This window comes from Desmodus rotundus, chromosome 3 (assembly GCF_022682495.2).
Source record: "Desmodus rotundus isolate HL8 chromosome 3, HLdesRot8A.1, whole genome shotgun sequence".
NCBI classification, from domain to species: domain Eukaryota; kingdom Metazoa; phylum Chordata; class Mammalia; order Chiroptera; family Phyllostomidae; genus Desmodus; species Desmodus rotundus.
In genome coordinates this window covers 47,371,357-47,387,831 of record NC_071389.1, presented here as the reverse complement: position 1 = coordinate 47,387,831, position 16,475 = coordinate 47,371,357, and the positions used below count along the sequence as shown (strand labels likewise).

Genomic DNA, 16,475 nt, shown 5'->3' with positions numbered 1-16,475 from the left:
GATCTCTGGCTTCTGGGAAAGGGCCCTTTCAAGGAACAATTAAAAGTATGGATTTCTACACAAAAAGTAATGAGGATTGCTGTATATCTAGGAATTGTGAACTTGGACCTTATACTTAGGTCCCAGAGAATTAAGGAATTTAATGTGTTTGAACAGAGCAGAGGTTTCTGGGTTGGCTTTGGATGTATATTGGATGAGGATTTAAATCATTGCTAGTTTTCTTGAGGAATGAAAGTCTGAGTATTGATAAGCTCCACTTAGTCCTGGCAAACTAGGCAACCTGTTTTGAAATTTTGTGTGTGGCAGAAGAGGGAATATGAAAAACTAGGGGGAAGGACAGAACAAGGTTACCCATCACTCACGGAAAAGAGGACATTGTATCTGGTAGGACAAGCCGCAAAAGTCTTGCTCAAATTTGTAGCGGTGCTGCTAGTGAACAGTGGGGGTGGAAAGGGTTGGGAATGATGAACAGATGCAAACTCAGTTGTCCCAGTAAAAAGTGGGCATGCACAGCTGGACTGGTTTCAGGAGCAGAAGGAAAAAGATGAAAGCAGTGGCTGGTGCCTGCATCAGGTATGGTGCTGAACATTGTGTGGTTCCTGCCCTCAGATTGTTTGCAGTCTAGTAGAGGAAGTAGATGGTATGGGCATCATGCTCATGGAGCACCAAGGAAGCCTCTCCACCCTGAGAAGGAGCCTTGAGTCAGGGAAGTCTCCCTTTTTAAAATTAAATTTTTTACTTTTTTTTTTACTTATTTAGGGGGGAAAAGGGACTGTAGTTTTAAGGGAAAGGATGTGGAGGATGGGGGTAAAAAAACTGGGAGCTGGTCTTTGGAGCCAAGTGGGAAAGGGAAGAGTGGCTAAGATATTAGGTGATCAGAAGAAAAGTAAGGATGCGAAAAATAGGTTATTACAAGAAAGAAAAGTTGGCTTCCATTGTCAAGAGGTGACGGGTTGGCCAGCTTCTAAGTAGGTGACCTTGTGGCCCATTGCACACAAACAAGGTATCCAATCTTGGGTGCAGGGCAGCCAGTGCTGAAGCTCTGAAATGCAAGGGACTGGTGAGGTGGGTGGGGGGAGGGGGGGTGTTGTTGCACAGCCACTAGAGTAAAATAGAGACGCAAGGGAGAAAAAGAAAGCCCGGTAGGACTAATGTTCAGTCTGGAATGGCAAGAAGCATGGATGAAGACTTAAAACATGAACAAGCAGAGCAATGTTAGTTACTTCAATTTCTAGAGCTCTGCAGGATACCTGCCTGAGTTCCAGTTTTGGGTGGGATGGGGATAGGAGGTAGGCCCCATGCTTGACAAGGATTTAAGAAAAAAGTTCTTGGATGTTTTATCCTGTTTCCTGGGAGGAGTACTATCAGCAGTGAAACCCGGTTAGCTGAAGTGCCTCTAGGGGACCGGATGCAGGTAGTGATGGGCATGGGGAGGGTGACAGGCCAGGGCCACACCTCTAAAGGTAAAACATGTATCATGTCTTAAGTATGTGCTGAGGGAAATAAAACAACTCTAGGCTCAACTTGAGCTAAGGACCAGCTCAGTTTTCTCCAGAAAGGAAAGCAAAGAAGGACACGACTATGGCAGTTGGGGTCTTAAACCCTGACATAGCTGGTCCTGAGGGCAGCACCTGCTGCATCAGAAAGAAAACAGGCGGAGAGCCTTTGGCCCACTCCTTTTGACGACATCTGATTTCAGAGGGGAGGCTGCTTGCGAAAGATTGTAAGGTGGCTTTACAGGTAGCATTTCCACAATCAAGCTGCTCTTGATTTCACTGAAAGGCTAAGGCAAAATAAACCAGCAAAACTAGGGAAAGGTACATTCTTAGGCCTCCACAAATAAAGACAGTCACCACCATCTTGGAAGTCCTTTTATATTGGTGTACACCCGGGTCTCTTAATATTTGTAAAACTAGGGTGATGCATTTTGAAGTACCCTAGTAATTCTCACTAATGTATCCATCATCTGTACCTGTGTTTAATACAGCAGCACTAGCCACATGTGATTATTTCAGTTACAATCCAAATTAAGTTCTTTGGTCATACTAGACACATTTCAAAGTGTCAACAGCCACTTGTTAGTGTCTAGCATACTCAGCAGTGTAGACAGGCCTATTGGACAGTACTGATCTCAACCTAAGCCCTGGTATGTAGTAGCTGCTTTATAAACAATTTTGTAAGAATGGTCCTCATCATTAGTAAGTGTTTTGGTTTCCACGCTCCCCTTTTCCAGCTGTCATAGCCAAGAAAGTTGCAGGAATTTAGACTGGAGTCTCCTGGTCCACACAGTGAAGGATGTAATGTGAAGCCTCTGGAGAAGGCAAGATGAGGTATTTGGGCTGCAGTTAACTCTCAGTTCCCTGATATTCACCCTGAGTTGGCTTGACTGTCTTCTAGCTGCAAAAGGACCAAATGGTAGCAGCCACAAGAGCTAACAGCTGGAGCACAGGGCTGGGTAGATGGGCGTGCTGTGCTGGTGGGGACCACCTGCCAAGTTTCAGACTTCACTCAAAGCATGAGGGAGCCACACCCCATCTTCAACCGATCCAAAGTCAGCTTCTCACCACAGGAGAAGGTGAGCGGGTGAAGGGAGCTTGAGGGAAAAACAGAGAGGGAGATGTGCTGAGGTTCCAGTTCTTCCGGGGGCTCAGTTACAGGAGCCGCCGGTGAAGGGAGATAATCTACATTGGAGGGTAAGTAGCCCTCGTGGGTGGGAAGGTAGTCCACTGGGAGTACTGGCGAGGAGCTTGCTGGGTTTCCTGGCTTCAAGTCAGGGTCCCTGCTCCCCAGCACTTTGTACAGATCCACTAGCTGTCCTGTCTCTGTTGTGAGAGCTCTTGGAGGTGGTGAGCCTGAGGCACTGTACCCTGTGTCTTCCTCAGAGGTATAGTGACCTTGGACTCCTTTTCCCTTTTCTAGCCAGTTGGGGCGAACGAGACATCTGAAGGCTGGGGTCACTTGGTGAAGGACTTCGCTGATGACCAGGGGCTCAGGTTCTTTCGGAGTGGGCCAGTCTGTTAGGATCCTGTCCAAGGGCAGCTGCATCTTCTCCTGAGAAAGAGGAGGAAGAAATTGATATGGCTATGTTAAGTGAGTAGCCTTGACAACTGACTTAAGGGTTCCAGAAGGCCTCACAGCCTGCACCATAGACTCTGGTCCCTTGACTTTGTGAGGTAAGAGAAGCAGTTAACATTGTCTGGGAGGCAGACTAGCAGGAGCCATAGAGTCCTCTCAACCCCAGCCAGTGAGTGGTGATTCACTGCCCTGCTCAACCTTCAACCATACTGTTCCTGGTGAGTCAAACTGCACTAGCTGCTTTTCATCTAGGACAGTGGGTGCAAAAGAAGGGCTGAGCTTGCCTCTGTCTGGGGGAGGTGGCGGGGAAGACTAAAAGGGTCACACTAGAGCTGAATCCTGAGAAGTACAGTCTTTTCATATAAGGACGTTGTGGGCAAGGAGGACTGGTCCGTCATGGAACCTGCTAGTTCTTAGGCAGGGAAGCTGAGGCTTTGGAAATAGGAGGAAGTCACACGATGAAGGGATTTTTAAGGGATGCTAAGCATTTTGGGTTTTCGTAGAACTACTGAAAAGTTGTAGGGTAATTTCTTCATCAGGTCTGTTCTTAAGAAAGACCCCTCTAGAATAACTTTTTTTTGGAAGAAAACTGGCGTCCTTTTTCCCCTCTATCTAATCTTGTCTGTTACTTCTCTTGTTTACCTTCTCAACAGCACATTGATTACCAACTCTTCAATGTCATCTCTGCTTTCCAAACCTGATGCTGATTCCTGAGCCCAAGTCCAAGCACTTCATTAACATTTCTTTGCTTTCTTGGGCTCTCCTCACATCCTGGAAACTACCTTTCACACTGACTGATCTTACTAAGGCAAAGCTCTGCTGCCTTTAAGGCCTGAGGCTTACGTAAGCAGTCGAGTTTTCAGCCTTTACCTTGGCAATCAGGTTCCTGCACCTTCCTCCGCTCAGCATGTTTTTGTTTAGAAGTTATTTCAGACACACCGTCCTGGTCTAACTAAACACACTTTTCTCCGTGCTGCCACACTTTTGCTCCCACTGCCAGCCTCCACCCACTTCTGTTGGCTGCACCATCCTCTGCTTGCCACCTTCCTCGTTCTTGAAGCCCCTAGTGATTGTTCCCACTGCTGAACTCCAGCAGTGAAGCAACTGCCCGTTAGGTTCTTGGCACATGGTGCTTTGCAATGCCACAGTTTTTAAACGTGTCCATAAGCCATCTGTGAGCAGGGACCATGTTTTAAGGAAGGCGTAGGTTGACAAAAAATAGCCTTGGAACAGCACGAACCCTCAGGACTAGTTCCAACTCTATTGACACTTTACAGCTCGGGAAAACAACCTCTCTGGCCTTTGATTCCCTCCTCCATCAAATGTCAAATGGTGCAAGAGTGATTTGGTCTGGATTGGCTGATGTCCCTTGCCTTTCCTCAAGCGTGAGAAGTTTCCAAAAAGTGAATGATGGTGCCGTCTCAGGACAGCCTTCTGCAAAGGGCCCACAAGCTAGAGGGTATGTGCCTGAGTCTCTCTTGGGAGCCTACTCTTCTAATCGCTGCCCAGGCTGTCCCTGGCACGGGAGTGTGGCTTGAAACGTGGCTGGTGGCTCTGGGAAGTGAGCTGCCAGTGTTGCTATCACAGATATGAGAGATTACACAGGGTGTGGAAATGGCTCCTTATCACAAGGTGAGGTGTTCACTCTGACTTCTTGAAAGCTCTGGCAGTACTGATAGAGGCTGTTCCTCCAAGCTTTTATAAAGCAGGTGCTCTGGCAGACAAGTCCTGGGACAAGGCCTCTTAGAGCACTATTAGCTCAGGTACCTCGTGGACACTATTTTAAGCCTTTACACTATTCTGGTGATCCCCTTCATGATTTGGCTTTTTCCTCCAGAGCTTTAAGACACATGATTTTTTCAGCTACATCTAAAATGGGAAGGGCACATAAGGCCTGAAAAAAGAAAATATTTTGTTGGAGTTGAAAGACTGTTGTAGTTCTGATGTCTGCCCCAGCCTATCACCAGGAGAGCAATTTGGGCCTTTAACACCAGCCTACTCACTGCAAGGGTCAAGTGACACGGGTTCTGAGGCTGCCTCCAAGCAGATGCCATGTTGAAGCTAATTTACCAGTTATTAAAAAAAAAAAAAAAACGCACATAGTTTTTAAAGAAATTTTAAAAGTTTAAAGGAAATTTATAATGAAAATTAAATGGCCCTCCTATCTCCAACCCCTTCCCCAAAGGCAACCCCAATGATACGTTTCATATTCAGGCTCCCAGGAGTGTGTTTGTGTATAAAGTCTCCCTCCTTTTTATACAAATAAGAACCCACTTTAGAAACTTACAGACTTTACTTTTTTCATTTTTAAATATCTTAGAGGTTTTTAGACAAACATTTTTTAAAAATAGTTGCATAATATCCTATTGTATTGATATATTCAAAATGTTCAACCTGACCTCCTGGTAGCAGGTTACATTATGCCCAATTTTTGGCTTCTATGTATAATGCTCTAAGGAATATATTTATACAATTTTGGGCATGTGTGTGGCAATTTCTGTTACCTTTTCTCTGTGTTATTATCTCTAACCCTTTGTGTGTCTTTCTTAGCATTTCTTCTAGGCTTTTTAAGGTCCCCTGTCACACCTAGGCAGAGGCAAATGGAGCCCATGACGTCAAAGCTACAGACTTGGAAGCCGGGTGTCCGGGACTGACCCAGAGCTGCTTCGCACTGTGCTTCCCACCCACTAGTTCAGGTTTTTAGGTCAGTGATTTTTCAACTGGTGTGTCACGGCAGGCACAATGGTGTGCCATAAAAATTGTTCAAGCATGCAATACCTGACTATTTAGTGAGGGGCACTGACCTCTTTTCCTTTGATTTGTCAAATAAAAAATGACAACAGCCAACACAATAGCTGTCAAGAGTGAATGAATAAAAATAATACCTATTTTTTTTGTCAGATTTGCAAAAAAATTTGTTTTTGCTGTGCTGCAGAATTTTATAACCCTAGTTTTTAAAAAGTTTTTATGTACTGATTTTAGAGAGAAAGAGGGGGAGAGAGAGAAACCTTGATTTGTTGTTCCACTTATTTATGCATTCATTAGTTGATTCTTATATGTGTTCTGACCAGAGATTGAACCCACAACCTTGGGATATTGGGATGATGCTCTCACCAACTAAGCTACCTGGCCAGTGCCTGTGCCACAAAATTTTAGTAATTAATTTATGTGTGCCATGAGATGAAAAAGGCTGAAATTGCTTTTAGGACATAGGACTGTAGAATCTCAGCATTGGAAGAAGGAGACCTTAAAGCTAAGCTGGTTCAGTTCCTAGTACTTGAATCCCCTATAACACGGGCAGTGGCATCCCTACAGAGTACATTCCCACAGGTCATTACAATATTGCCATTAAGGGAGGGCCGTCTTTAGTTAGTCTATTCAGCTCAGAGGCGTTGACTTCGGGAAAGACTCCCCTTACACCCTGTGCTTAAAGGTCTTTTAGAATATATAGTATAATGGCAGATGGCACATCCTGCGTCTATGTGAATTCAGGATCCACCATTTACTAGCTGACTAACGTTGGGCGATACTTAGTCCTCTGTGCCTGAGTTTCTCATCTGAAAACTGAGGACAATAGTACAACTTCATAAAGCTGTACTGTATGGATTAAATGTTAATGCATAAAAAACATTCTTTAAAGTGCCTGGCATATACAAAATTATATATTATATAAATGTATATAAACATAGATGTATAATAAAATTATATACCATATATAATTATCATGCAGATATATAATATATATGTATATATGACCTACTGCTATTACTGTTCTTGATATTGTAACTTAACAGTAACAAAACCCCTCAACAGACAGATGGAGACCTCAATTATGAGTCTTCCTGAGAAGAAAGTGAATGATCTTTGCCTTGTATGAGCCATGTACTCTACATGGCATCTTTCTTAATCCTCACAACAGTATATATGGGAGATGTTATTAATTCCTATTTCACAGAGAATGAAATTAGGGTGTAAATGTCAGGCAAGTGGCCCAAGGGTCATCCACATAGTAAGGGGCAGAGTAGGGTTTGCTTTCAAGCCTTGTTGCAAAGGCACTGAACTGTAGGGACTTGAATTCCTGCTGAGGCAGACATAGCTGAGACGAGCTCCTTACCTGAGTAGTGGCTGGTACCACTGGCTTCTGGCTGAGGAAGGATGTGGGTAATAGAATACACTGGGCATTTGAAGAGAAGAATCTTTCAGGAGAAGGGCTATAAAACATGGTTAAGAGAATGTGGGGCTGCCAATGGCCTGGGCCTGGGAAGAATACTGGCATACCACTTTCTTTCCCTTTGCTTTCCATAAATGCACAGTCTTGCTCCATATTCAGATGCCTTCAGCTTCCAAACCTTCCATTAGAGATGGACCATCTTGCCCACTGTGACCTCTTCTAGCCGCCTCAGACTGCACAGGAGCAGCTCACTTTGCTTCCTTTACACTTGCTCTCTCATCTGCCAGCTGAGCAACCTCTCCTTTAGAACCTTTTCCATACACAATGGGATGGTTTACTGGCTTCCTGCCAAAATCAAAATAGTCTGGGTTCTATTTATCTATTCTGTGCTCAGACAGGGGGCTGGGAACATTGTGTGTAAAGCTTCAATTCTCTTGAATTCAAATGAGTCAGTGCTCAGCCTAGAGCTCCAAAAATGGCAAAAATAATTGTTTTTAAATTTCTTTTAAAGTCAGTCAAGGTGAGAAGGGGAACTATAAGGCATAGAGGGGAATGAAAAGCTATGGGTCGTAAGCTTCAGAAAATCTCTGTACATGGGAATAACGACTCAGATGGTAACGGCTCAGAGCGTGAATGACCTCACTTTATTCATAGGCTCTTAGTACCCAGGTTTCCTCCTAACCACCAGGGAAACACAGATATGCAGATGTCTAGAACCCCATCAACTGGCTGCTAAGGCTTTATACCTTACCTCCGCAATGAGATATTTCTTGGCCCAAGTGCTGTTCGCTGGGTCTGGAATTTGTCTGCTACACCACTGAGGTCTGAGGCCCGAAAGGAGGACAGATAGCCTATAGATAAAGAAAGCAATGCCATCTGGTTAAGTGTGGAAGCACAGGTTCCTGGTGCAGTGACTTCAGTGTAGGGGCTGTTCAGTGTAGGGGTATGCAAATGAGTGGCATGTGAACACTGAAGGGGAAAGATGACATGTCACCGAAGGAGGGACTAGCTTTCTGTGAAGTGTAGGTAGATGATAAGGAGTTGTGATGCAGTCACTTGGGGTTTGCTAAGAAAACTACGGAACTTTCGATCCATGTAATGTGTATCTGTCACTATCCAGCCATGCAACTGTTCACCAAACATTCCCTAATGCGTGACCAGCACAGTGCTGGGACAGCAAACAAGGAGGCATGGCCCCTACCTTGGGGAGCTTGCCATTTACTTAATTACAGTGTGCATAAAGAGCTTGTAATGACATTGTTACATTAGGACATTATTGTGCTAAAAGTAAAAGTAACAAATAGGATACAAATGGGATAAATAGCTTGAACATAAACCTTGCAAAACAAATGCCAAGAAAAAATACCATGGAGAAACATTCAGACTGTTAACAGTACTTGTGTTTGGTGATCAGAGGAAATGTGGGTCTTTTTTCCTACATCTTTAGGTTTTTAAAAATATTTTAAAATGAGTTTATATTACTTTTATGATGTGGAAGGGAAAAATCCTAAAAAATGTTTCTTATATGTGCATGTGGCTTAAATATTATCTCTATATTTTAAGTATTCAAGACCAATATGAAACACCATTAAATCCTTGGCTTTAATAAGCTTTGATGTTTAATAAGAATGGTAAGCTTCTGGGATGTGTTTAGCTCTTTGAAACAAGAGAGGTGGCCCTGTGACTAGTTTTTCTCCAAAGAATTGTGAACAGAGGTACCTGTGACCTAGTACAGATCATGCAGAGGAGGACAGTGCCCAAAGGGTGGTGGGCCAATAAAATGGAATAAAACTGGGTCCCTAAATGACTGTGTGGAGCAGAGCTGCCAACCAACCTGGATGACTTAACCTCTCACATGGGAGAGAAATAAACTCTTTTATTAAAGCCACTGCTTTTGAGTCCTCTTTTTTCTTTTTCTTTTAACAGCAGAAGCCTTGACCCTAACTGATACTATTTCCCTGAAGAGGATGTATGTGATCCTAGTTAACTCCTTTTTAGTTTAACTTCAAAATCTACCTAAAGAGAGCTCTGCTTTGAAGTATCTGTCACACATGGGAGCTTCGATAAATGTAAAGCCTTTCAGACAAGTTCAGTGGCTAGTAGAATGACTTTGAGCTTGTTTTATTTTTACCTCTTCTCTTGCTTTACACAACATCTGAAGAAAACTTTGTATTGAAGTACTACTTCATTTTTTTAAATTCCCTCTTATTAAGTAATGCATGTTTTAAAAATTTTAGAAAATACAATTAAATAGAACACTAAAGTCACCTATGATTTTATTCTTGGGTATAACCACCATTAATCTTTTGGTGTGTACCTTTGGGGCAGAAAGTGTTCATTGCCGCCCAATATCTGTTTTCCTCCCATCCGAGGCAAGATCACCCCAATTTATTGGGACGATCATGAACCCATCTATAAGGCCACAATTTTAAACTTCTCCGCCTCACCAAGTTCTGGCCAATGAGATCTAACCAACAGTATCTTGTGTGACTTCTTCATGAAATGTCTACTGGAAAGGGGAGTGTGGGTGCTGCCTTTGTCCCTGTGGTGGTAAAATGCAGGCATGATGGCTATAATTCCTGCAGCCACTGGACTGTGAGGGGAAACTGATGGAAGCCAGGGTCAGCATAACGGAGCAGGAAGATACAAGGGACCCAAGTCCCAGAAACTATGGAGTTAAGATCAGGCCTTACTTAGTTTACTTCCCTTACTTGGATGGGAAACCCGTAGCTAGTTTGTCACATTATTTTGGCTATAAAACTTACATACAACCAAACTTAATGATGACTGATAATATCGTGTATGTGTGTTTATACATGTATGTACTATTTTTAAAAAAATGGAAGTACAGCCGTGGCTGGTGTGGCTCAGTGGATTGAGTGCTGGCCTATGAACTAAGGGGTCACTGGTTCAATTCCCAGTCAGCACATGCCTGGGTTGTGGGCCAGGTCCCCAGCAGGGGACACATGAGAGGCAACCACACATTGATGTTTCTCTCCTTTTTTCCCTCCCTCCCCCTCTAAAAATAAAATCTTTTTTAAAAAATGGGAGTACATATTGTTTTGCAAGCTTCTTTTTAAAATGTAATATAGCAAATATTCATGATTAAATTTTATTCTACATTTTTAATGGATGCATATTGCTATAGCATAAGATATAATTTAGTTAATCCCATATCATTGGGCATTTGTGTTTCAAATTATTTTTCCTCTTATGAACAATACTTTAGTGAACATATTTGCTATCAAATAGCCACATGCCCTCATTACATACTTAGAATAAATTTCTAAATAGGAATCGCTATGGTAGAATATTTTTAAAAACAGAACATATATTGTCGACTTCCGGCTAAGATGGAGGCATGAGCAGACACACTGTGCCTCCTCGCACAACCAAAAGAAGGACAATTTAAAAACAAAAATCAATCAGAACTGACAGAAAATTGAACTATATGGAAGTCCAAAAACCAAGGAGTTAAGAAACATTCATCCAGACTGGTAGGAAGGGCAGAGATGGGCAGCTTGGGTAGAGACGACTTGCACGGCAAGGTGGTGGCTGCAGCTGGCCAGCAAGGCAGCAGCTGGTGGACCAGGTGACAGACCGCGCAACCCAGAATTCCAGTGTGGGGAAATGAAGCCTCAAACAACTGACTGAAGACACCCGTGGGGGTTGAGGCGGCAGTGGGAGAAACTCCCAGCCTCACAGGAGAGTTCCTTGGTCCTAGAACGTACACAAACCCACCCACTCAGGAAGCAGCACCGGAAGGTCCCAGTTTGATTGTGGGTGGCAGAGGGAGTGACTGAAAACCAGCTGAGAGTGGAGCAAGTGCCATTGCTCCCTATCACACCCCTCCCCAACATAACAGCGTCACAGTGCAGGGACAAGTGTTACTCTGCCCTGGTGAATACCTAAGGCTCCACCCCTTTCCGTAACAGGCGCACCAAGACCAAAAAAAAGGCCCAAATGAAAGAACAGATCAGAGCTCCAGAAAAAATACAACTAAGTGACAAAGAGATAGCCAACCTATCAGATGCACAGTTCAAAACACTGGTAATCAGGAAGCTCACAGAATTGGTTGAATCTGGTCACAAATTAGATGAAAAATTGAAGGCTATTCTAAGAGAAACAAAGGAAAACATACAGGGAACCAATAATGATGGGAAGGAAACTGGAACTCAAATCAACGGTGTGGACCAGAAGGAAGAAAGAAACATCCAACCAGAAAAGAATGAAGAAACAAGAATTCAAAAAAAATGAGGAGAGGCTTAGGAACCTCCGGGACACCTTGAAACGTTCCAACATCCGAATTATAGGGGTACCAGAAAGAGAAGAGAAAGAGCAAAAAATTTAAAACTTATTTGAACAAATAATGAAGGAGAACTTCCCCAATCTGGCAAAGGAAATAGACTTCCAGGAAGTCCAGGAAGCTCAGAGAGTCCCAAAGAAGCTGGACCCAAGGAGGAACACACCAAGGCACATCATAATTACATTACCTAAGATTAAAGAGAAGGAGAGAATCTTAGAAGCAGCAAGAGAAAAGGACACAGTTACCTACAAAGGACTTCCCATAAGACTGTCAGCTGATTTCTCCAAAGAGACCTTACAGGCAAGAAGGGGCTGGCAAGAAGTATTCCAAGTCATGAAAGGCAAGGACCTACATCCAAGATTACTGTATCCAGCAAAGCTATCATTTGGAATGGAAGGCAGATAAAGTGCTTCTCAGATAAGCTCAAGTTCAAGGAGTTCATCATCACCAAGCCCTTATTATATGAAATGCTAAAGGGATTTATCTAAGAAAAAGAACTTAAAAAATATGTACAGTAAAAATGACAGCAAACTCACAGTTATTAACAACCACATCTAAAACAAAAACAAAAGCAAACTAAGCAAACAACTAGAACAGGAACAGAACCATAGAAATGGAGATCACATGGAGGGTTATCAACAGGGGAGTCAGAGGGGGAGAGAGGGGGGAAAGGTACAGAGAATAAGTAGCATAAATGGTAGGTAGACAATAGACAGGGGGAGGTTAAGAATAGTATAGGAAATGTAGAAGCCAAAGAATTTATATGTATGTATGACCCATGGACATGAACTATAGGGGGGGAATGTGGGAGGGAGGGGGTGTGCAGGATGGAGTGGAGTGAAGGGGGGGAAATGGGACAACTGTAATAGCATAATCAATAAAATATATTAAAAATAAATAAAAACATATTGTCACTCCAAAATGCTGAATAAATTTGCTCTGCCACCAGCAATATATGAAAGCATCCATTTCTTGGATTCATAGCAGCAACAGCAATTATCATTTAAAAAACTTTTTTACCAAAATTGGCAGGTGCACCCCACTCACTTTTGCCGGAAGTAACGCTTTGAGAAAATGCCCACCACGATGACTGCAGTGCAAATGCTCGGGACTATAAATTTGCTCCAATTGGCTTTACCTGAAAAGAGAGCAAACCCTGTGACTCAGATACCTTCAATGAACATTTCAAAATACTGACTATTGTGTGAGCCCTCTGGGCCCTACCCACAGCTCCTGGGAAGCTGGGCCCAGGAAAAGGCCAACTCATTTCTATCCATTCATTTCAGAAGAAGGGGCGCTCGGGGAGCCAATTCTATAGTTTGGAGAGGAGCATCAGCCCTGCAAGGGCTCCTTCCTCCAATGGGTGGGAAGAAAAGGGCTGCGGCACACAAAGCATGGGCTGTAAACTGGGAGCCCTGAGTCCTGGCACTGAATCTTCCTCTGACTGCGATGTGACCTGTGGACCTATTCTTGGTCTACAAAAGGTGAATGTCTACCTGCAGATTGCTGTGAAGATTAGAGACAGTGTAGTTAAAGCACAAGGCAATGTATCTATCTGACCATAGCAGGCCTGCAAGAAACAGTAGCTAGTAATTTTACCAAACCATTGGATAAACCAACCCTCTATCTAACTAGGGTCTTTGAAATTATTTTGATTTCTTCCTATGAACATGTATTTTGCCACATTTCAGAATTATTCATTAATTCATCCAGTATTCATTATTAACCACATACCAGGCCCCATTAGGTGCTGAGATGAGAAGATGAATAGGAAATGGGCTCTGCTGTCTTCAGAAGTCATGAATGTAGCCCATGTAAACAATTGTAAAAACAAGCATGTATGAGGTCATGCAGCAGAGAACAGCATGGCATACGGCTTCATTTACAGTTGAGGAAGGTTTCTCAAAAGGCATGACATCAAAAGTTTAGAGTTGGATCAATAGGAGTTGGCTAAGCCGACAAATTAGGGAAGCACAGACTAGACGGAGAACTATGCAAAGGAATGGGAGGAAGAAACAGCACAGCACTTCAGGTGACTATAGGTAGACTGGTCTTGCTTTTGAGTATGAATGATGTGAGGCAGAGGATGGAGCAGAATGGGCAACAAGACCAGATCATGCAGGGCCTGGTAATGAAGCAGTTTGAATTCAAGTTTGAAGTCCTTGGGGAACCACTTGATGGGTTGCAACAAGAAGTGGAATATCAGCCCTGGGGGTCTTGCAGAAAGATTCTTCTGATAGAATGAAGGACAGGCTGGGAGGGCAGGTGAGCAGGGGGAACTAGGGGCCAGAGACCTGCTAGGCCCAGTGAGAGGTGTGTTATCAGGGCTGAACGGGGGAGTTGGAGCAGGCAGCCTTGTTACCACCCCATACGATCAACAGAATCTGACATTTCTTCAGCGTCTGCCTTCCTTTCTGGGCAGTTGGGACAGTCTGGAGTACCTTGAGTAGAAGGAGGCTGAGTTCTTAATCTAATTAATTGCTCACAATTAACTTTCACGGGAGTAGCTGGGAGAGGAAAAGAGGGCTTTTCACTTTCCCCAGTGGAGAATTACCTGGCATAGAACAACAAAGTACTGAATGATCAACTTGATACTCCACGTTACAAAGCAAGAACAGCTTGTTCCACTCTTGGAGCAAATGCAAACTAGTGCTGCCAGAGAGGACAGCGTAACTTAAGTAACTCAAATCTGTTTGATTTGTAGCTCTGCTATTTACCACCTGAATGACCTTGGGTAATTTTTCTGCCTTACACTTGCAAAAAAGCACCCTAACACCTCATTCCTTCATTTGCTGCATATTGAGCACCTGGTAGTGTGACCAGGTGTAATCATGTAAAGCAGGCACTTTACATTGCTGTGGGCAAGATTAAATGAGTGAAAGTATGTGCTACATAAGGTGAATTGTGTCCTCTCATCCCCCCAATTCATATGTTGAAGTCCTAACCTCCCGTACCTCAAAAACTGGCCTCATTTGGAAGTAGGGTCATTGCAGATGTAATTAATTAAGATGAGGTCAGACTGCAGTAGGGGGACCTCTCCTCCAATATGCCTGGTGTTCATGTTAAAAGGGGAAATTTGAACAGAGAGACACATACAGGGAAAACTCAATGTGCAGATGAAGGTAGAGATTTACAAGCTTAGGAATACCAAAGATTGCCACCAGACTCAAGGGGAGAGGCATAAAATAGGTTCTTTCATAGCCCTCAGAAGTTCTAACTTTGCTGATGCCTTGGTCTTGGACTTCCAGCCTCCAAACTGTGAGAAAATTAATTTTTATTGTTTCAGCCACCCAGTTCGTGGTACTGAGCTATAGGAGCCCCAGCAAACTATGAGGGGGCACCCAAAAAACCCCAGAATTCATTTATATAAAATAGTATATTTATTCTTCCATGTTTAAACTTCAGTCGCCTTCAAAGTACTCTCCATTTGATGCAATTCACCGATAGAGCCTTTTTTTCATTGCTCAGAAGTTTTTGAACTTGTCAATTTTGATGCCTTTTAGTACTTCTGTTGTTTTTGGTTTCACCTCTTCCACATCAGCAAAACATTTCCCTTTGAGGACTTTCTTCATCCGGAGAAACCAAAAAAAAAAAATTGCTCGGGGAGAGATTGGGTAAATAGGGTGGGGCACAGGGGTCATGTTGCTTTTGGCCCAAAACTGCTGAATATTCAGCACGGTGTGAGCAGGTGTGCTTGTATATCACCCACCATGACATGGGCAAACACGTTGAAAGAGTCTTCAAAAAAAATTCACTGAAGCCGAATGCAGCCTTTCACAACAACGCCAGCTGGTACACTGATACAGATGGGTTTCTAGAACACTGACCTATTGGGGGAAGCCTGTACTACAAGAGACCCATGCTCCAGAAGATAATTCAGGTTTGATTTTTTTAGGGGGGCCCCTCCTATGTTATAGAAGCACATAACACAATGACTGGTACATAACTATCTGATCGCAATAGCTGCTATTGTTATTGTTGAGGTTATTGTCATCGTCCATTAAACAGATATTCAGTGAACAAGGGCTATGTGTTGGGCACCATTTTAGACCTTGAAGATAGAGATAAACAGATACCAGTCCCTGCCTATTGGATTTAGAGTTTTGAATACTGGTCAAATGTATGAAGGAAATACGGAGGTGCATTTGGAAATGCTTCCTGGAGGAGGAAACATATTTCCACTGAGTTTTGAAAAATGAGTAGACACTGTCTCCAAGTAGACAATGCCATGGGAGTGCAGTCCAGTTAGAGGAAACAGCAAGTGTAAAGGTGTAGCAGTAAAAATGTTATGAGCAAATTAAAGAAAATCTTATCCTCTCCATGCCAAAGGAAGTGAGACTGCATGCCTGTGTGGGAATCCAGGGTGGACTCCCCATCTCTGCGTTTGTTTCTTACCCTGCAGACAAAATTCCCTCTCATTTCCGCGGGGGCTTTCGCCAGCGGCCGTCAGTGCTGTCATCCACAGGACGTATCTCACTCTGCGCTGCAGGCTGTTTATTGGGTGTGAGTTTGGAGAGACCCTATAGGGAATTTCTGAAAGGAAGATAAAGATTAAAAAAAGAAAACTACATATTAAGGGAAATATTTGAGTATGGGCTCTTACTCATTTTTATTTGTTAATTTTTCATTTAATTAGAGTGAGAAAAGCACATATGTATTTTAAAGTAGTCTTGATTAATCAATACTTAATACTTTAGTAGGCCCCAGACATTGCCATCGATGGAGGCCTCACTTCTCAGCATATCAAAAGAATTAAATATTTTTTCCTATGGTAAAATCTTTTGAGAAAATGTTTATCATTTTGCTTTTGAAAGTATTTAGCTGTAGTTAACTCATTTTTAATTTCCTATAATGTTTCTGGCATTTACCAGGTATATTTGAGAACTCTTGGGGAGGAAATTAAATGTATAAATTGCTCTCAAT

At 43.0% G+C, this 16,475-nt stretch overlaps 1 protein-coding gene across 2 annotated transcripts in view; it reads right to left on the bottom strand.

Moving 5' to 3' along the window:
* Positions 1–1,823: 1,823 nt before the first annotated feature.
* Positions 1,824–16,475, bottom strand: part of IL12RB2 (interleukin 12 receptor subunit beta 2) — a 74,616-nt gene continuing 59,964 nt past the window's right edge. For both annotated transcript variants that reach the window (XM_053919544.1, XM_024565283.3), the window contains exons 13-16: positions 15,948–16,085; positions 12,600–12,690; positions 7,998–8,097; positions 1,824–3,051 (exon numbers count right to left, since the gene is read on the bottom strand). In XM_053919544.1, the coding sequence (XP_053775519.1) occupies positions 2,509–3,051; positions 7,998–8,097; positions 12,600–12,690; positions 15,948–16,085 (872 nt within the window). In that variant the 3' untranslated portion in view covers positions 1,824–2,508. The remainder of the gene's footprint in view (positions 3,052–7,997; positions 8,098–12,599; positions 12,691–15,947; positions 16,086–16,475) is intronic.